At 42.7% G+C, this 21,411-nt stretch overlaps 2 protein-coding genes across 7 annotated transcripts in view; both read right to left on the bottom strand.

Moving 5' to 3' along the window:
* REV1 (REV1 DNA directed polymerase) overlaps nt 1-9,605 on the bottom strand; it is a 46,240-nt gene extending 36,635 nt beyond the window's left edge. For both annotated transcript variants that reach the window (XM_035115511.2, XM_035115512.2), the window contains exon 1: nt 9,450-9,605. The gene's annotated coding sequence lies outside the window, so the exon portion shown is untranslated. The remainder of the gene's footprint in view (nt 1-9,449) is intronic.
* Nucleotides 9,606-13,624: 4,019 nt separating this feature from the next.
* The window catches only part of AFF3 (ALF transcription elongation factor 3), a 226,647-nt gene continuing 218,860 nt past the window's right edge, over nt 13,625-21,411 (bottom strand). For all 5 annotated transcript variants that reach the window (XM_035114249.2, XM_035114250.2, XM_035114252.2 and 2 more), the window contains one exon: nt 13,625-21,079. In XM_035114249.2, coding sequence (XP_034970140.2) covers nt 20,958-21,079 — 122 coding nt within the window. In that variant the 3' untranslated portion in view covers nt 13,625-20,957. The remainder of the gene's footprint in view (nt 21,080-21,411) is intronic.

Here is a 21,411-nt window from a genome sequence, read left to right as displayed (position 1 = left end):
AGCTCAAGAGTTGTGCATCTTTTTTGCAAAGGGGGAATGCTCCATTTTTAGGATCAGCTCAAAGTTGCTGAGTTTCCTTGCAAAGGGAAAAAATCCTGTTTTTATGGGGTTCAACTCACAGTTCTGCAGCTTCTTCTATAGGAAAGGGACCCATTTCTACAGTTTCCAGACAGATAATCTAATCAGCCAGTCACATGTCTCCCTCTGCAGACAACAATTGAGGCCTAGGCAAGGGGCCAGGAGCTAGCTCTCTTATCTCCCTCCAGATCTCTTGCAATCAGCTGCTGAGCAGGTTCCTTTCAGCTCATTCTCTCTTGTTAGCCTTTAGCAAGTAGATAAATAGGAACCGCTACAGCGGGAAGGTAAACGGCGTTTCCATGTGCTGCTCTGGTTTGCCAGAAGCGGCTTTGTCATGCTGGCCACATGACCTGGAAGCTATACGCCGGCTCCCTCGGCCAACAATGCGAGATGAGCACGCAACCCCAGAGTCGGTCACGACTGGACCTAATGGTCAGGGGTCCCTTTACCTTTACCTAATCCAATTAGTGTCTTTTCAGACAATACGTCTGGTAAGTACCCTGCCTCAGGATTCCAGATACACTACCCAGCAGTACTCTAGTGGGTGAAAGTTACCTCATCTCCTTAACACTTCACTGTAAATCAAACCTCATGCCTTCCGATAACAAGTTGGAAAATGGTCAATTATTATTTCCTCCAGGGGATCCAAACAAGGAAGTAATTGCATCAGTCCTGCCACAACCTGCCTTATATTACACCCCCATCCCTGAAAGGTAATTTGAGTAGCATAGACATAAATTAAGAACACAATGGCATTCTTTGTTACTTTACTACCACAATACTGGATGCATTAGAGACCCCTGTCCAATCCCAGGACCATCATTTTGATATTCTGCATTCTAGATAACAAGTATAGTGTTTTGTTATTCTTAGGTTGAATTCTTTACTGCTGGATGTCATCAATAATTTGAAACACAATTCAAAGTATGCTCAATTCTTATTTATTCAACTCCTTTGAATAAACCTGCCTGAGCAGCAGGTTAGACCAAAGGGATTTGAAACTAGATCTCCTTCATCCTAGCCTGACTACCTTTGTCCCTTCCTAGCTCTCTTGGGAAAAAAGAGCTTCTAAAGTCTTCAAACAAAATACAAAGCACAGAATACTCATCTTCAATGTTGAGATTTGGCAGTCTCTACAGTTCTTCAGCCAAATAGGCATGCTTTCGTGGCTCTATTCTTACAGCATAGCTGTCAAGTTTTCCCTTTTCTCACAAGGAAGCCTATTCAGCATAAGGGAATTTCCCTTAAAAAAAGGGAGAACTTGACAGCTTTGTCTTACAGACAGTTCATTTTTAGAAAGCACTTGCATAAGCAGATGGGCTCTGAACACATTGGTAAACACATCTAAATCTGCCGCCTTATTTTTGTTATTTTACTACCCAAGTACAAGCAGCACAAACTTATGTTACTTTCTACATTGATTGGTCATATTCCCATCCCATTCTCTCAAGTAGGAAGCCACACATTTATCTTCAAAATCTATTTTGGCACTGTTACCCCATATTCAGAGTGTATACACACCAACTATTAGGTATAGTCACCATCTTTTGCAGATACATTTTTGGGTTAGTGTTTTCATCTTCATATTACAGTATTGGAATAGCATTATTTTGGTGTTTTGAAAGTGCCATTCAGTAGAATGGTTATAAGCTATCCTACATTTTGCAATGCTTTCTGCAACCATTTGCTTTGTGTGGAAATGGAGAGCACCTTCTCTAGGACCTCCTATTAGGAAGAATCTTATGTCAATTAGTTCCACTTGTGTAGCCACTCCCACACAATTCTGTGAAGATTAACCTAATGGCATTTGGTGTTCGGGACTACCACAAAGATAATCAAGGGGTTAAAAAACAACAACCCCATGTGTATCAGTATAATGTTATTTCAATCTTTGAAGTCACATAGGTTAAACTAATGTTTTGCTCTTTAAAAGGAGGAGTAGAAACAGTATCCATTGAGTGTTTTTGCTCTTTAAAAGAACAGGTAGAAACTGCCACCATTAACTCTTCTGCACTGTTTCTTAAACAGAAATTTAAATTGTAGTGTGGGGTGCTTTATAAAAAGCAAATTCAAATTCCGTGCTTTAATTTTATACCATATATTGGACTATACCCAGGCTAACTTAGCTGTACTTATCAATGAAATCAATGTAAGTCTTTACCAATGTAGGTCCTCTTTATTTCTATGGGAACTAAATGCAGTGTTAGAAACTGAGATATGAAAGCTAAGAGCTAAATGGCACCTTAGGTCTAGGTTATGGGCACAACAACGGAATGTCTAAGCGCGCTTTTTTATAACAAGAATACAAAACTGAAAATGAATGAACTGCAGAGAAAATATTATGTTCATTTTTCACAGGGTCTACTCTAGTTTTTCCCCTGCCAACCCTCCTAATATTCTTAAGAAGGTCTCTTCTCCAGTCTTCAGAGACTAGCTGGAAGTGGGGGGTGGGGAGAAAAAGAACCTCCTTTCCTTCCACTCTGTAGTTTTAATCTGAAATCTTAGGTACTGTACTGCGCCCAGAGCTCAGAAACTGCCTGTGCTGCGGAAATTCCCTGTCACAAAATGCACCCAGAACAATGGGAGTTTCAAACACTGACTAAATAAATTTAACAGAAGGCAATCCAACCCATGTTTTATTCTAAATTTGAGGATTTGTAACATTTGGGATTTTACGGATAACAAACTGTCATCATATACAGAGCACCGTAACAATCTTGAGAATAAGTCCATGAACATTACTACCCTGCTATGAGGCCATTTGTTGGCATTTCTGTGCTAGCCATGGACAAAGTACAGGCTACTAAAGACTTAAAACAAAATATTGCCTCCACTGAACAGCTGGCAGAGGAGGGACTGGGCAATCTGTCTGTCTTCCACAAGCCTGCTATGCCTTGGTGTTGGCCACAGAGGAAGGGGCTTCCTTTCCGCTACAGCCAGAATGGATGGAGTGAACTATTACTTCTCCTCCAGCCCACCCATTCACCTGTACAGAATTCCTTGTCACAAAACTGCACTGGAAATGCATGGTGTGAAAAGCCTGAGACAAGTAACCATGCAAAGCACAGATGATCTGGCCATGAAAACAAGGCATAGCAATCACACATAGGGCATCCACATAAAGGCTGGGATGACACCCAAGAGACAGCACAGATTATGTGCTTGACAAAAGTTGCTGAGTCAGAGTTTGCTTTATGGAAGCAAAATGTGAAAACATGATTTTCAGAGACATGAGCATTTGTTAACAAAGGTATCCATTATAAACGAATTTCCTTCCCTACAAATTGCAGAGATTCCAAGTGAAACTTTTACAAGCATTCTATACTATATGGATTTGTCAACTTTAGTGGATAATTATGTATACTGACAGCTTATTCATTAACAAGGAGAACTCAGATCTGTGTTGTGACAGAAAACTAACAAAGAGTTCAGTTAGCATCTTTAAAATACTGTGACTGATTTCACACCATGGTTTAAACATGGTTTGGTATGTACAACCTGGAATGAATCCATCTGAACCTCAGTCTCACACATTCCACTATACCTCTCTTAGCTGCAACTGCAACTATGTTAAGTCTTGCTTTCCCTAAACCTCAGCTTGCTGTGTCTCAAGACCAGAGATCATGGTTTACAATGAATTCTGATTAGTTTAACAAACCAGCTTCATAATTCATGGTGTGAAGTTGGCTTGCTTTAAAGCCAATGAGTTCATCTTACGCATGAAGATCCAGTGGTAGCTGTTGACTGCAAAAATGTGGGAATGCTTCAAGTCAGTTCAAGCCTTCAATCCACTTCCATCAGTGAAGCCCTGAAGGTCAAAGGCAAAGCTGTCCAAAACACAATTTGTCTGCTATAGCAGTTGCATTCAGAATGCTTTATTCCAGGGGTCCCCAAACTAACTAAGGCCCGGGGGCTGGATGTGGCCCAATCACCTTCTAAATCCGGCCCGCGGACGGTCCGGGAATCAGCATGTATTTACATGAGTAGAATGTGTCCTTTTATTTAAAATGCATCTCTGGGTTATTTGTAGGACATAGGAATTCGTTCATATGTTTTTTCCAAAATATAGTCCGGCCCCCCACAAGGTCTGAGGGACAGTGGACCGGCCCCCAGATGAAAAAGTTTGCTGATCCCTGATTTATTCAATTAAAAAAACCTTTATGGTGCTGTTCTTGATTGTACAATTTTTTTGATGTGCTTATGATTTTATTTTGTTCTACCGTGTTTCCCCTTTTTTAAGACACCGTCTTATAACTTTTTTTCCTCAAAAAAACACACGGTGGCTTATTTTCAGGGGGTGTCTTTTTTTTTAAGTGCTGGTACAACTGGGTCCCACTGGCTCAGGACACTCGGTGCTCTCTTCCGCGCACATTATAAACACCACACTCTAGCCTACTGTGCTATCCAGGTTTTACTGTCAACCAGGCTGGCAGCAGCTCTCCAGAATTTCAAACTTGGGGGTACCTGGGGGTTAAACCTGGGATCCTTCTGCTCCCCGGGCTCTCTCACGCCGGCCGAGGAATGAGGAGGGAGGCCGTGACCCGTCCCGCTCTGAGATGCTTGTGAGGGAAGCGCGAGGGGGACGAGGCTTGGGCCCATGCCCCTGGCGCGCGCGCGCGGCTGAATGACGAGCCGAAGCGGAACCTTTTCTCTGGGGGGGGAGACGCGCGCGCGCGCGCACACACACACACACACACACATACACACTGAGAGAGAGACACGCACAGGGAGAGAAAGAGACGCGCGCACACACACACACACACACACACACACAGAGACGCACGGGGGAGAGAAAGAAAGAGACGCGCGCGCACACACACACACACACACACACAGAGACGCACGGGGGAGAGAGAGAAAGAGACGCGCGCACACACACACACACACAGAGACGCACGGGGGAGAGAGAGAAAGAGACGCGCGCACACACACACACACACAGAGAGAGACGCACGGGGGAGAGAAAGAAAGAGACGCGCGCGCACACACACACACACACACAGAGACGCACGGGGGAGAGAGAGAAAGAGACGCGCGCACACACACACACACACAGAGACGCACGGGGGAGAGAAAGAAAGAGACGCGCGCGCACACACACACACACACAGAGAGACGCACGGGGGAGAGAGAGAAAGAGACGCGCGCACACACACACACACACAGAGACGCACGGGGGAGAGAGAGAAAGAGACGCGCGCACACACACAGAGACGCACGGGGGGAAGAGAGAGAAAGAGACGCGCGCACACACACACAGAGAGAGACGGACGCACGGGGAGAGAAAGAAAGAGACGCGCACAAACACACACACAGAGAGACGCACGGGGGGGAGAGAGAGAGACGCGCGCGCGCACACACACACACAGACGGACGCACAGGAAGAGAAAGAAAGAGACGCGCGCACACAGAGAGAGAGACGCACGGGGGAGAGAGAGAAAGAGACGCGCGCACACGCACACAGAGAGAGAGACGGACGCACAGGGAGAGAAAGAAAGAGACGCGCGCACACACAGAGAGCGTGCGGCTACAGCGCTCACGAAGCAGCGCTGCACTTAGGGGAAGATGGCCAGGGAGGGGGGCTGCGGGGTCAAGGCAACGCGTGAAAGGGAGGGATGGCGAGGAAGAAGTGGGGAGTGAAGTGATCGGGGCTTTAACATGCCCGCACGCGCAAAAGGGAGGCTCGGAATGTGGAGATCGGTTCTGGCTGCTTCTCTTAAAGTGCCGCAAGTAACGAGCCTCTCTCTCTTTCCTCCTGCCGCTCGTGCCCTTGGTGCTTCGTGCGGCGCTGCTTCACGCTTTGTCAGCGCTGCAGCCGCCACCGCTTCTGGGCACCCACCCGACCCCGCAGGCTTCCTCCTCCTGCCGCGGCCGGCATTGCAGGAGCTGGGTCCTGCTGGCTGGTGCTCCGTGCGGCACTGCTGCACGCTTTATTGGCACTAAAGCAGCCACCGCCGCTTCCGGGCACTGACCCGACCCGGCAGGCTTCCTCCTCCTGTCGCGGCCGGCATGCTGGGTCCTGCTAGCTGGTGCGGAAGTATGGCTTATTTTCGGGGTATGTCTTATAGCTCTCAAATGGTTAAAAACCCTGCCATGGCTTACTTTCTGACTACGTATTAAAAAAGGGGAAACACGGTAGTTAGTTGTGCTGCCTTGTATTGAAGTGGGGTATACTACCACCCACAGTAAATTATGAACAATACATGCTTAGGTGCTCTCTGCTACTAAGCAATACTGTACATATACAATTGTACCCCCTGCCTCCAATGATCAACCCAATCCAGACTATCAAAGTTCCCAAATTAGAAAGTTCAATGCAGTTCTTAAGTTTCTTATTCTAGCCAAAGGGCATGAAAGACTTGTACGAATAGTACAATACAGTTGTACCTTGGTTGCTGAATGCCTTAGAACTTGTACGTTTTGGTACCCAAACAATCAAAAACCTGGAGTGTGTGTTCCGGTTTTTGAACGATTTTCGGAAGCCGAACATCCAGCACAGCTTCCAATTGGCTGCAGGACACTCCTGCAGCCAATCGGAAGCTGTGCTTTTGTTTTCAAATGGTTTCGGGAGTCGAACGAACTCCCATAATGCATTCAGTTCAAGAACCAAGGTATAACTGTCATAATAATACAAAATAGCCATCCATAATATAAGCTGACATACTTGATGTAAGAGAAAGAAGATACAAGAGACACCAACAAGCTTTCTAGAAAGTACAGTGGTACCTCTGGATGCGAACGGTATCCATTCAGGAGCCCCGTATGCAACCAGAGCAGTACGCAACCTTAAGCGCTTCTGCACATGCGCGTGACGTCATTCGGCGCGTCTGTGCAAATCGCCGAATCCAGAAGTAAACCACAGCGAACGTAACCAGAGGTATGACTGTAATAATAAACATGCAGAGCAATCTAAGAGCCCTGTAAGATCAGACCAAGACCGACCTAGTCCAGCATCCTGTTCTCACAATGGTCAGATGAGATGCCTACGGAAAACCTGAAAAAAAGACTTGAATACAACAGTATTGTCCCTACTTTTGCTTCCTGGGTACTAGTACTCCGATTTTTGAGCTGGCACACAGCCATCATGACTAGCAGATATTTCAATAAACATATAAAACAGATACTTGCAAGTCAAGTCACAGAATATAGAGCACATTGCTTGTATTAGTTATATGATCAAGGATCTAAGCATGAAGAAGCCAATTTGCTACACAGCTTGTGAAAGTCGACTCACAGGGGTGGGGATAGGTTTTGGGACTGGCATGGGTCCAATTGTGACCCTGCAGAAATCTCTGTTTTAAAAAATATTTTAGCTGCTTTTACTGTATGTCTGTGCATCACCTTGAGGTGCATGTAAAAAAAACACCCCAGAAACAAAAATCAATAAATAACAGATATATTGGAAGGAAATTACTTTGAATGTTAAGGGTATGGTCCAACCAAACTTGATCATCATTAAGTTGCCTCCGTTTTCCATAAAAAGCAAACCACATGATTTAATTATAACATATAGGCCTAAAGATATACTTCAGGGGGATTTTCAGCTAGGTGTACCAATACAAAAAATATTATATTCTGCTACATGTATTAGAATTTCTAGACTAAGTTGCCAATCTATATACAATTATCTGGAAGTAAATTCCATTGAATTTAATGAGACTCACAGGGATTATTATGCAAATATGAAGCAAAAGAACATTAACCACTGTTCCGTACAGTTATTTTCCAAGTACTTAATACATTTTATGCAAGCAACTTATTCAGTCTAACTACCTTTTACTTTATATTATTTGTATTTAGTTACTAAACTAGTTTAGCATTTTTGTCTGATTAATAGCAACAGAACAAGCAGAAACAGAGATTACAGTCCATTCAGAAAGCTGTGGCAATTCTTCCTATTAAATTTCCAAGTTTCATTGTGTTAGTGGAAGGTCAAGTTATGACCATACTCAGTGAGACATTCCCAAAGTTAGTGTCTTTCTTCTGACTCAACACATAATCCAAAGCATATATACTACCTCACATATGGAAAAAGCTGACTGGTTTTGCCCTGTAAATGAGAAGCTTCAGGACAGAATAGCCACTAAGAAAAAAGTTTTATTTATTTTTTAAGTAAAAAGATATTTTTATTATGTGGTCTTTCTAATGTTACCCCCACTAGTAATGGTCTGCAATGTTCAATCAATCAGCAGGTAAAACTAGCCTTACAGAGACAGAAGAAAAGGCCAATGTCAGGTCAGGTTAATGTCACACAAGAGACAAGATAGCAAATGAAAGGTCTTCAGAGACTAGGTGTGTTTAATTATCTTTAGTTTAACGAAGCTATTATAAGGATCTTATCTAACTACAGCCCCTGGTGTTCACTAGTGATTAAGCATATAAAGATACCTATGTACCAAGACTTCTATTTGACCTTTTGTTCTGAACCTCTAGGGCAGTATTTTTGGGGCAAGCAATTCCACCCCCCTTTGCAAGAATTATGGGACTGAAACGTGCAAATTGGGTAGCTGTCTAATACACATAAAGATGCATGACGGGTGCTTGAACAAGATACTCAAAGAAATCGGAAATGATCCCATCTGAGCAACTGTCTTCATCCCCACCACAACCAAAAGCAACTGGAAACATGTTTCTTATCGCAACCCAGCTGTGAAGTCCTGTTGCATATAACTCGCGCCAGCCTTCATGCGGCACCGCTCTTTTCTATCTACCCGGTTTTCCCTTTTTTTTTTAAACCCCGAGCCTGAGTAGCCGGCGTCTTAGTTTTGCAATGGGCACGAGCGCCTGAAGACGCAGAGGAAGGAGCACGGAAAAAAACAGCATCTCCTTCCGTGTCAGTAGATAAACCCCAGGCATCCCCCACTTCCTCACGCCGTGTGCGAGCTGTGCCTGTGCAGCCACCAGCAAGGCAGCTGGCAGGGATGTAGAAAAGCTGCGAGGCACCGCCATGGTTCCCAGGACGTGCTCGGCTTGCAAACGACGCTGATCCGGAACTAAGGGCAGCGGCGGCGGCGGCGTCAACCAGGTTGGCGCCTTCGAGGAGGCCGAGGCTTCGCTGACTTAAAACAACCGGCCGCCCTCTCCCCTCCGGAGAAGCGAGCAACCCAAGCCCCGCTCGCCAGCCAGGAGGGAGGCCCGCCCGCAGTGGATCCGGGCCTGCCAAAGCTTTGGTCCCTCGCCCGCCTCCTCCGGAGACTTGCAGGGTCAGGCAACCCTCGTGTCTGCCTGCGCCGTGTGTACGCACCACATGGGGGCCTCCCCCGCTGCCGCTTCAGACACAACAAGCGCCACTTCCGCACCGGGATAGGCAGGCAGTTGTGGGCGAAGGCGGCGGTGGCGGGGCCGCCAACCTCTTCCACAGCCTCTCTCACCTTTCTCTGCCCGCTCGCCGGGCGTCGCCGCCTGCCCTGCCGGGCCGTGTGGAAACCTCACATCGCGTCCTCGGCTCACGCCGCCCGCCGCCGCAGCGAGAGCAGCAGCTGCTCCTCACACACTTCGCCTCGCCTGCGCCTTCACCTCGCCGTCGCTCCTCCTCCGACCTTCCCTCTCGGAACGCCGCGTCACGCACGGCGCGCTCAAGAGTCTCGCGCCGCCAACCGCCGCAGCCGTTGGGCCTTTTCCCTCTCTCTCCCCCTCCCTCCCCTCCCTCCTTGCTTGATCAACAGCGCTCCTTCGCCGCAGCCAACCAATCAGACAGTCCTGCCCTGAGGCGGCGCCCCCTGGTGGCCTTAAGCAGTCGCGTGGCCAACAGGGGGGGAGAGACAGAGAAATAAATAAATGGAAGGGAGGGGGGGGGAAAGGCTTCTCATTATCACGTGACGTCTGGGGCAGCGAGTGAGAGCGCGCGCGGCATCCCCCCCCTCACCGCCCACTCTTTTCCTCCTACTCGCTCTCTTTACTCCCTCCCCCTCGCCTGGCGCTGCGGGCTGCCTCAGTGTCCTCTGAGGGAAGGGGAAGCAGACGAGGCTCTGGCGCCCCCTAAAGGAGAGGCGGCGAGAGGAGAGAAGCGCGGCTCCTCGTTCATACACACAAACAAGGAGGCGGCGGCGGGAGGGAGCTGACAGGATAGTCCTGCTGCTGCTGTCGCTGCGCGGAGGAAAGCTATACAGTACTGTATATAAACAGATACGATATAGATCCACGCGCGCAGGCAGACCTGGGGCGGCTGCTGCTGCTGCGAACGGAAGCTCGGAATGTGGCGTTACCGCCGATCCAGGCGTTGTGCTGTCACTTAAAGGCGCGTGCAAAGGTCTCTGGCGCGGCGTGTTTTAAATTAGGCAGGTTTTTCCGTGCTTAAGCACGTATTCGGCGGCAAGTCTTGCAACTCGTCTATAAGCGCTCGTAGAACGTGCAGCAAGTGCGAAGCCTCTTTGCACACAAAGACACGCATCCACGGGGCTGACTTTCCAAGCGTGCATGCAGATGCACACTGACACTGGGTTTTCCTTTTTTCCTTATGTATCGCCATATACCCGACATTAAGCTTCTGAATGACCGCCTTTCTCCGAATGGAACAGAAAATAAGAGAGACCTGCCGCCGCCCTCCAGCCGCGCCCCCCTGACCTGCACCACAGGGGCTTCTAGAGATCTCTTATTTATAAGCAAACTGTTGCCCTTGTTTTATCTTAACTTTTTTAATAAATAAAAAAACAAACAAACCCCAAAGCTTGTCATAATCTGTGGTAAAAACACTTAGTGGTGTCCACCTGAAAAACGATCCATAAACGCCTTGCACAAATAAATAAATGCAAACTGTGCAACTGGCAACTATTTGATTGCTCATCCAGCAAAGTAAATGTCGTTGGTCTGCATCCACACTAGCATGTTTTCTTTTGTTTGTTCAGTAATTTGTACTGTATTTATATATCCCACCTTGGCTGTCCTCCATCATGGAACCTAACATGGAGTTGTTATTGTTGTTAATTGAATTTATATACAGCCCTATTCCCGGAGTTAAGGAGCAGTTACTAAGCAGTAGGTTGGAGAGGGAGAGCCAAGAACCTATTGGTGTCTATGGGAGAGGTCAGAACTTATTGGAATGTATTGTTGGACATTCCTCTGTTGGGTTCAGGTCGTATATATGTGTAAATAAACCATGTATCATAATGACACCACAGTCTCCACTGTGTCTCATTGTCCTAATGGAAACTCACACCCTGGATAAAGCATCTACAACTCCTGAAATATTGCACCACTTTATAACAATATTCTTTTAAAAAGTTTATTTTCTATGTGCATTTATTTTTCTGATGTAGGCCCTTAAGAGTTTTTATTCTGCCCGTGACTCATGGGTAACTTAATTGCTTTTATTTGAGTGCCTCCATAGAATCAAATTTCAGCTTTGCCAATTTCATTTCAATGTCTTTGGTTTATTATTGGACCACACAAAGCCCACAAAAAACTACATAACTCATTGCTCCAGGGCGATTGTAACAGATGGATGAAAACGTGTGCACAGCTGTTTCTACATATTTGTGTGCGCGCACAGAAAACGACATCTACTCCAGATCTTGTGTGTCAGCACACACAAAATACTGCTTTCTACAAATGCACGCGCACACAGAGACAGAGGAATACCACCAACAACAAAATCTTAGTAAAGTAAGCCAACATTCATTTAGCGACTATGTCTATTTAAATATATGGATTCCTCGCCCCGCCCCGCCCCCTTTGTAATAATCGCCTCAAGAGAGCTTGCACCGAGGAGACTCCTCTGCATGTAAGTGAAAGATCGATTACCTTGTAACCAAATGGTTTTGCATAGGCAGCCGAACGTTATAGACAAGATCACATTAACTCTGGCTGTGTGTATAATGTTGAAATCAGTCTGATCGGATCTCTCATACAAGACAGTACTGCATTGCAGGAACAGCCCGCAGAGTTTGCATGCAACGCCAGACGTCTCCTGAACTGCCGCACTGTACCTGCTTTTATCAGTATCATTCATTACAGGACATTCCTAGCTGCTGTCTGCTACAGAGGCTTAGCCGAGACGGGGATACATTTGGGGATTAAAGTGCAAGGATAATCTATGTTTAACATGCTGTTGCTGTCAGGGGTGGGAAATAGTGTAAAGGATGAAGAGGCCTCCTCTGAGATGCAGCTGCCTTTTACTGACATCTAGTGGGCAAAAAAGAGGAACTGCAGGGAGCAAATACATAGAAAACGAGGAAGCAAAAACAAAACAAAACCAACAGTCTGATTTTTAAAGTATGAAATGGTTTCAAAACCATGAGAACCCAGAGGCTGAAGGGGAGGGTGTGTCAGAAGGGAAATGAATGGAGAGAGAGATATGTAACGTTGTACTGAAGTAACATTTTTGTATGTAACTTTGTATATTTGTAATATTTTATCTGTTGCTGCTTCATTTTTTTTGTAGAGGGCTTATAGTGGTGTTTTTAATATATTAAGCTTTATAGAAATTAAATAATCAAATAAAGTTATCCCTAATTTATTTCATTGTGTAATATGAGAACAGGGGCACATGTGCCCCAGTACTAGAGAAAGCGTTAAGATTATTTACAGATGCCACTGAGTTTTGCATAAGTAAATATATATATATATATATAGGGCAAATTTATATTCCCCCTCCACCACTAAGTTTTTTCTTGCTGATTTTATTGTTTTATCCTCTTTGTAAAACCACTTCGAGGTTTTCGATTATCAATATGTATATAAACTTTATGGAAATACCTCTTTAAATGTAAAGTCATACCTCGGGTTAAGTACGCTTCAGGCTGAGTACTTTCAATTTAAGTACTCCGTGGACCCATCTGGAAGGCATTAATCCACTTTCCATTACTTACAATGGGAAAGTTTGCTTCAGGTTAAGTACGGACTTCCAGAACCAATTAAGTACCACTTAATTAATTAATTAATTAATTAATGAGGTACCACTGTTGCTCGTAGTATTGACACTATAGCCAAGATGCTTGCCAGGGTCCACTCACAAAAGTCGTCCCACTGAAGGACACTTAGCTCAGTTCTTGATGGCCCTTATACTTGAGCACAGCTTTAGAGCTCCACATTGCCATCGTCCCTTGACCACAACATCCCTACAACAAACAGCTTCCTTGCCCTGTTATGGCTGGTGCCTACAGCTGCCATTGTCCCTTCAGAAGGATGAAACTTAAGTGTGATAATATAAGACAGCTGCTTGCATTCCTTCTAAAACCATTTAACTCTGCTGTGGCATTAACTGTACTGCAATCAGCTGGAAGTCGGATTGAAATTGTGGCTCCACACAACTATTAAAATAGCATTATTTGACCTGTTAAAATATTGATTGCCTGTCCATATGGCAGAATGCAATCATGACAAGAAGGGAAAATATCTGCTATTGAAACGCAAGGGCAGGAACAGATCACTTCCTGTATGTTTTTAAATATTATTTTTAGGAGCACAGTTTCACACTGGGGCAGCAATTTTATTTTGTTTTTTAAAGTATAGCTACATGTACATGTCTCTGTGTTCCCTCATATTGCACCAGCCTTGGGTCGTACAGAGTTGTAATTTCCTTTTTCTTTTCCTTGCCCTAAGTGCATGCAGAGGCAACAGCTTGCATATCTGCCTCTGCAGAGCTTGTCAAGGTCCTTCACATTATGATCTTGTCTTGAGCTCCACTCTTGCCTGGAATTCCTTCCTTGATGGGACATTGCAGGGCTTCTCCTGTGAGCTCTGAGCTCTCCCAGAACTGGACAGTTTCTCTTTAATGTAAAGTAATTTGAGATCACTTCATCCTCATCTGGAGTGTGAGGATTGGTCCTATGGTTTCGAAACATGTACTGCTAAAATAATGGCAGCTTTAAACGTTTCCCAAAAAGACTCAGATGAGACAAAATTGAGATGTTAAGGGTGTCGAGTTCATGGTTTATTTTCACATTAAAAAAGTAATCTTATTGATGAATTAATATTTATAATATAAAAGTGCTTTTTTAAAAAACAAAACAAAAACAAATCCTTAAGGCTCATTCTGTAACATTACAGTAGGGTTTTTCACCATTCCAGGAACTGTGCTACATGAGTTTTGTATGAATGGTAGAAACAGCAAAACCTCCAAACAGCAAAACAATTTGTCAATAATATTTCATCACTTTATACACATGAATTTTAACTATGTAAAAGAGCTATGTAAAAGAGCTATAAACAAACAAACCTCTCACATTATTCTCTTTATGATTTAGTGGGGCCAAAGGATTTAATATTTTATTTGCAAACATGGCATTGAATAAATGTTATCTGCTGAGCTATGTCAAGTAGTTTGATATTCTAGGAGTCAGAATAATACAGACGTTGCTTGCACATCCTGCGGTTCCTATTTCAAAATTTGGGAGACCATCAAGTTCAAATAGTACATAAGCACGCTATTCACTCCATCAGTCACATGCTTGGCTGAGACAAAACTCTCAGGAAATGACAAACCACTCACATTGATGCAGTTCTAACGACGTGAATATACACTGGTACAAACAGCATGTGAATTAACCCCGCAAGATTAAGAACACACCTGCATTCATTATCATCAACAAATGGACAGCTCCAGCTATATTGCTTGAGGAAGGAATTGAGACAGACTTGCTGCAGATCGGCTTAGTATTTTGATTGGCTTCCTGTTTTTGGTCTCAAAAAGGCAAAATGGAAAAGCACTTTGCAGTTCGTTCTTGTCACGTATCGTGCATGTTTTGTGGTTATGTTGTTATAAAGAATTAATGTTACTCCCCTTCCTAATTCGCTATGTATTGCTTGGATTGACACTCTGACATTGCTACTTCTAATTAAATTGATAATAGGTTTGGCATAAATAATTCACCGCAAAGTGATCAAAACGCAGCAGCCATAGCCTCAAGATTAGTATTGTCTAAGAAGAAAGTTATTTGCAATTGGAAGGGTGTTTTGGAAAGTTAGGTCGAAGCAAGTTGCCCATGATGTAGAGCTGGGGGGAGAGTCATAACTCAGGATGCAGTAGGTCCAAATTTCAGTTCCTGATATTTCCAGGCAGGACTGGGAGAGACCCCCTTGTCTAAAACCCTGGAGAGCTGCTGCTTGTCAGTGTAAATGAGAGTGAGCTTGACAGACCAAAAGACAATTCCCTGGGCTCCTTGATATTGCTGTTCTTTTCTGAAGCACCCTTGGAGACTGGGGAGGAAATGCCAACTGATTCAATAAATTAATAACTTCAAACATTTCAATATATATATACATATACATACATACATATATACATACACACACACACACTTTAGAGCATAAATTACTGTACAGAATACTTCCGTTTCTTAAGTTGCTCAGTGAGTGTAAACAATAAAAACATGCCATTGTAATGACATACACAGAAGAACTGTATTGAGACAGTGTAAATGCTAGCAGAAAGGTGCCAGACTTATAGATAGCACTCTATCGCCTTTCCTGTTTTTTCAAAACAATGCTGGCACCTAGAGAAACAACCCTGTAACTATGGACTAATCGAGTTCTATGTTAAGGAGCGTGAGAGGAATGGAAACAGATCATTACAACATGACTACATTAAGTCCTAGCAGGAATTTCCTAAAGGTTGCCAATACTGTATAGTGGAAACTGCCCCCTCTGCACTGGCATACAGCAGAATTACTGACATACACAAAAATGAATGAGTATAATCTGGGGCACATTTGCAACTGATGGATAATGCTAACATATTACCAGGTGGGCTGTCCAATACGTAGTTGGCCACAATGCCTGCAATTGTGGCCTCTGGAAAAATGTGAATTCTGGCCTGCCATATCTGTGACCGCCAGGTTCAAGTGATATTTACCCATGGCAAGGACTTGCCAAAGGATTGGTGGGCCTACATGAGCATCTTGAGTGAACCTGCATCAGACATACTCCTATATTTGTGGCCGCTTCATACAACTGCTAGTCATGTGGTGGATACTTGAAATACAACTAGGAAAGCTTGCATGTAGTAATGTTACTTATTCAAGTTAATATAGAAGTGATTTGCAAAGGCACAAAATAAGTAAATATGGGAATGCAGAAATAAAAAAGCCAGTAAAAAAACCCAACAACCTGCCCAAGATGTACTGTTCATAGAAATCTATCACCACACAGGATTTGGCTTATGGGAAACCAAACGGCCAGGCATCTTGCCCTCATTTCCCATTGGTAGCAGGGACTAAGAAAATTTTTCCTCATCACATGATACCAACAGGTGGTATCTCACATGGCTAGATGTGCAACACTGAGACTGACCATACAGCAAATGGTTACCTCACCACACAAAATAGTCTGTGGGTGTTTCACTTGTAAAGATATTTTTTTTTCCAATAGTTTTTTTTATCTTCTATGTTAAGATGTGCAGAAATAAAATGTCACATTGTCTTGGATTATGGGTTGAAATATAATTATTATTTAACAAGATTTCATTAAAATGTTTTTTGGTTGCACAAAAAGAAGATGATGATTTTGTGAAATCCAGTTGTGATTGTTTGCTACTATTGATCATTTAGACCACAATCCTAAACACACAGAACAGGTTGGACTGAGCAGAGGTGTTGCTTAGTTCTCCTGGCTGAACTGGCGTTCTAGTGACCACAAGTGTCCATCAGCAACAAAGTTCCTTTCCACTAGCAGAGAGAGACACGTTTAATCCAAGTAGGTTTGTGAACCCTGGTTTTGTTTAAAAATTGCGGCCCAAAAGTGGAGGGAAATGTATCGCTCATGTCAATTGCAGTCTTGTGGATAGATGCATTAAGTACAAACTAAGGCCTGAATATTTGCCCTCATTAAGAAAATAAAAATAAAAATCTGGCTATATAAAAATCCTGTGCAATTGGTGGAAATTTACATCTGAATGCTAATGTAAAGTTCCAAAGGCAAACTATTTCAAGCTTTACACACTAGAAATTCATTGCTATTTTAAATTGGTGTCATCTCATTGCCCATAAATCCATATACAGTGGTACCTCGACTTACGAATAACTCAACGTACGAATGTTTTGAGTTATGAATGGAGCTCCGTCCGCCATTTTGAATGCGGTTTAGATAGGTTTTTTTGGACTTACGAATTTTTAGATAGGATTTTTTCGACCTACAAATATCCCCCCATTGACTTCTACTCACGATTTTTTCGACTTACGAAGGTCCGTTCAGAAAGGATTAAATTTGTATGTCGAGGGACCACTGTAATGAAGAAGTCCATGGGATTGCACCAGTATAAGTAATCAAAGACTCTGCTCAGAAATTACATGAACCTAGAATACTGCTCTCTTAGTATGTAAGGCAATTCTTCTTCTTTAAACTGATGACTTTTATAAATTATCTACACCTATTTATGTTCTTACTTTGATCCCATGCAACGCAGGTGTGGTGCCTTATTAAGTTCCTACAGCAGGTGTACACAGTTGTATGCTAATGAACAAACAAAACCCCCTAAAAATCCTGTAGAATTTATAGGAACACATTGTACTCATCCAGATGGATTCTAGGATGCTTTGGGGGGGGGTGGGAATGCCAGCATCCTGAGTAGGAATTCTAGATGCACGGGTATGTGTTCATAGCACTCCCATGTATTTCATAAGCAAAGAACATGCAAACAAAAATAAATATGCAATAATTAGACTTGCTATCATAGTAAGCACCCATCGTTTTAAACCCTTCTTATCAGTGTTTTGGGGCTACTGGTAGAAACTCAGGAACTTGTCCCTTATTCTGTGATAGCTGCCTCACACAGATTATAGGGACATTCACTGTGTTTGTAACCTACGGTATTTGTTCAATTTCTTTCATTTCCACCACCCATCTGCCTGCCCCAGTATTCAACAGTTAGCATTATTTCCTATCTTTTTTATATAATATAATGCCAAAATATTTATTTGCGGCATTTTCAGGGTCAACACTCCCTTAAATGGTTCTGAAAACAGTAATTTTATCAGTCTAAAAAACTATGGTATGTACACACGTGATATTTGTGATTATTATTGGAACTTACAGAGCAGTCATGTGCGTGTTTACCTGGAAACAAACCACAGAGTGTTCAATTGTGCTTACTCCCTAGAAAAAGTGTGTTTAGGATTGCACCCTTAATTTGTTGGCCATGTTCACTTCTGAAGAGATGAGTTGTTTAGTTTGAAATTTGTCTTGCATCTTTAGTACTGAAAACTGCAATGCCAAAATCAGTAAACGAAGATCTGGCTTCGTTTGTTTGTATGTACAGTGGTACCTCGGTTTATGAACACAATTGGTTCCGGAAGTCTGTTCATAAACTGAAGCATTCATAAACTGAAGCGAACTTTCCCATTGAAAGTAATGGAAAGTGGATTAATCCGTTCCAGACGGTCCGCAGAGTAACCGTTCATAAACTGAAGCGAACTTTCCCATTGAAAGTAATGGAAAGTGGATTAATCCGTTCCAGACGGTCCGCAGAGTAACCGTTCATAAACTGAAGCGAACTTTCCCATTGAAAGTAATGGAAAGTGGATTAATCCGTTCCAGACGGGTCCGCGGAGTACTTAAACTGAAGCGTTCATAAACTGAAACATGGGTGTAATTGGTTCCGGAAGTCTGTTCATAAACTGAAGCGTTCATAAACTGAAACGAACTTTCCCATTAAAAGTAATGGAAAGTGAATTAATCCGTTCCGGATGGGTCTGCGGTGTTCATAAACCAAAAATTCATAAACCGAAGTGTTCATAAACCGAGGTTCCACTGTATGTTGCATTTATGTTATTTTTTTAAAAAACAAAAAACCCTGAGGCCCTCCTCAAGTAACACATTCAGTATCAACTGAATTATAAATTCATTTTTCCGAAGTCAGCACTGAGTAATCTAAGTAACGTTAATGAAATGACTAAACGTATTATGTGATTCAGAATGGGATGCAAAATAAGTACTGAACATTCCAGGATATAAATGCTGAACAATTAAGATTGATCAAAAAACAAAAATGAAATTATTAAATAAGATTCTGTATTCATTTGTCCTCAGAAACATAGTGAAATTCTTATACGTTATCACTTCCTAATCATTGGGTGGGTAAGAGGGAATTCTTCCATTCTCTGTACCCATTGTGTGTATGTGTATATATTGTATGTGTGTATATTTGTCTACTGTATTCAGGTGAGCATTCCATGCATCTGACAAAATGGACTCTGGCCCATGAAAATTTGTGCCACAATACATTTGTGAATATTTAAAGGCTCCACAAAACACTTTCTTGTTTTCTTTTTAAAAAAAGAATCATGTATAAAATGGACAAGACAGTTGGTGCAGCTTTCTCAGACTGAAATTGAATCTGATTATTGCTAGATTTGTTTTCTTGGTCAGCAGGCACTGAAGACAATTTATAAATATGGAATAATAAAAAGCACAGGTATAGAAGAAAATAACAGATTATTTTTAGTACAGAAGGCAGCAAGCCAAGCTTTGCACATAAACAGAATTGAATGTAATTAAATTTGAACTAGAAAAAAATTGGTAAGATGCTGCATTGCTAAAATGCTTATCAGAATGTGTGTGTATGTTTATGCACTGGTTTTGCAGCATTATTGGTGGAGTCAGCTACAATTTGTTTTGAAATGTCGCCATTGGGGGGGGGGAACCTTTCCTCAATACCATTACATTCTATTTCATTATTCCACCACCCTCTACCATTTTTAAAGACTGTTCCCTAGTATAGTATATGCATATGTATAAATGGCTTTCTGAAAACAAATATAATTTGAAAACCAAATATTAAATTCTATATGTAATCTAGTGTTTTTTTTATAGCCACAAAACATAGCAGGCCTTATGAAATGAATATTCTTCTAACTGGGTAGCCAATTAGAAGCTTGTGAACTTGATCGGGCCACTAATGACCCCACAATATTCGAATCAAGGTATGATAAAAAAGTTTATCCTCAGTTTCATTCAAAAAAGAAGGAACCCATTTTTTCAGATTGCTAAGTAATAAACATGTTTCACACTTTAATATGGCATCATTCTGATTACGTAGGTTTACTGTATATGCTGTTGTGTCTGACTGCAGATGTTCTGTAACTAGGAAACCCTTACTGCTAAATGCTAACGTATATGGATCCTAACCAGCAGGGCTGGTCCAAGACATTTTGGCACTTGAGGCAGATCCCCAAATGGTGACCCCGGTGCTCCCCCCACACACAAAGGAAGAAGGGGGTCAGGGTAGATCTACATCAGGAACAAAGGTGGGGGAGGAGAAGAAAGATCTGCTGCACCAGGTGGACCCTGCCTCATGAGGGGCTGGCCCTGGCGGGGAGCGATAAATGTCTGTTTCCATGCAAACTGGTATCCAGACTATTGTCTGGCAAACGGAAGAGCTTCCAAGGAACAGAAATTGGTCATTTCTGTTAAAATGTAAATCACAGAATAAACATAGTTCATGATAGAGCAAATATGCCTATGAAACTGCACTTGGCCTAGTTTACGAAACCACATCTTTTCAGAAAAGGTAAGCAGAGATTTATGAGCACACTTAATATCACATAGAAAAGACTTTTCTGAATAAGATGTAATGTTTATTATACCTGGATAAATCAAGCCATAGTTTTCTACTGGAGGATTGTGTGTGCGTGTGTGTGTGTGTGTGTGTGTGTGTGTGTGCGTGTGTATGTGAGAGGGTTTGTTCTAACACACCTATGTTTAGTTTTCTTCTTTACAGAAGTGATATTTGGAGACTATTAAAGTATAACACATCGGAAGAGACAAACATTGCATAATATACATACACACCTATTTCTGTACTCTGGGGAAAAAAATATTGTTCCGTGTTAAAGAAAGGTTCACATTTGTTTGAAGCAATGCTGTGGTTGCGTATTTCTGTAGCACAGTGTCTAGAATAATTGAATTGTCTGTGGGAGAGTCTAGTGTCCAGATGAATGCCACAGTTATTATGACAACTGAGCACTGTTCCTTATCCAGTGGAGTCCTTGCTGGGTATATTGCACCAGGTGTTCCATACTGCTGTGCAAGGTGACAGGTCCCATCAGTACATCCAAATCATTAAAGAAATCTAGGGAATAAAACATTAGAAAAACCAATACTGATTACTCCTGGTTGCATGATAGGCATTTTTGAAATTTCTAATTAATGCACATAATATATTGGTAACGTAGGCACAATTTAATTCATGGTTACAGGGTTTGTTTGAGGCTTCTAATGCCTTTACTGCAAAGCTTTCCACCACTGAACGATTTTATATAGAAACAATAAGGTTGGTTCCTTAGCCTTTTCCTTTCTTAACGGTTCATTGATTTTTGTGCAAAAGAAGAATGGTTACTTGTTTCCTGGTTTATAAAACAGCCCTGATTCAGCTAAAGTTAGTTGCGAGTGACTAAGCCCCAT

Source organism: Zootoca vivipara, chromosome 4 (genome assembly GCF_963506605.1).
Source record: "Zootoca vivipara chromosome 4, rZooViv1.1, whole genome shotgun sequence".
Classification (NCBI taxonomy): Eukaryota; Metazoa; Chordata; class Lepidosauria; order Squamata; family Lacertidae; genus Zootoca; species Zootoca vivipara.
Note: the sequence above shows the minus strand (reverse complement) of the source record. Positions and strands in the feature narration are given on the sequence as shown.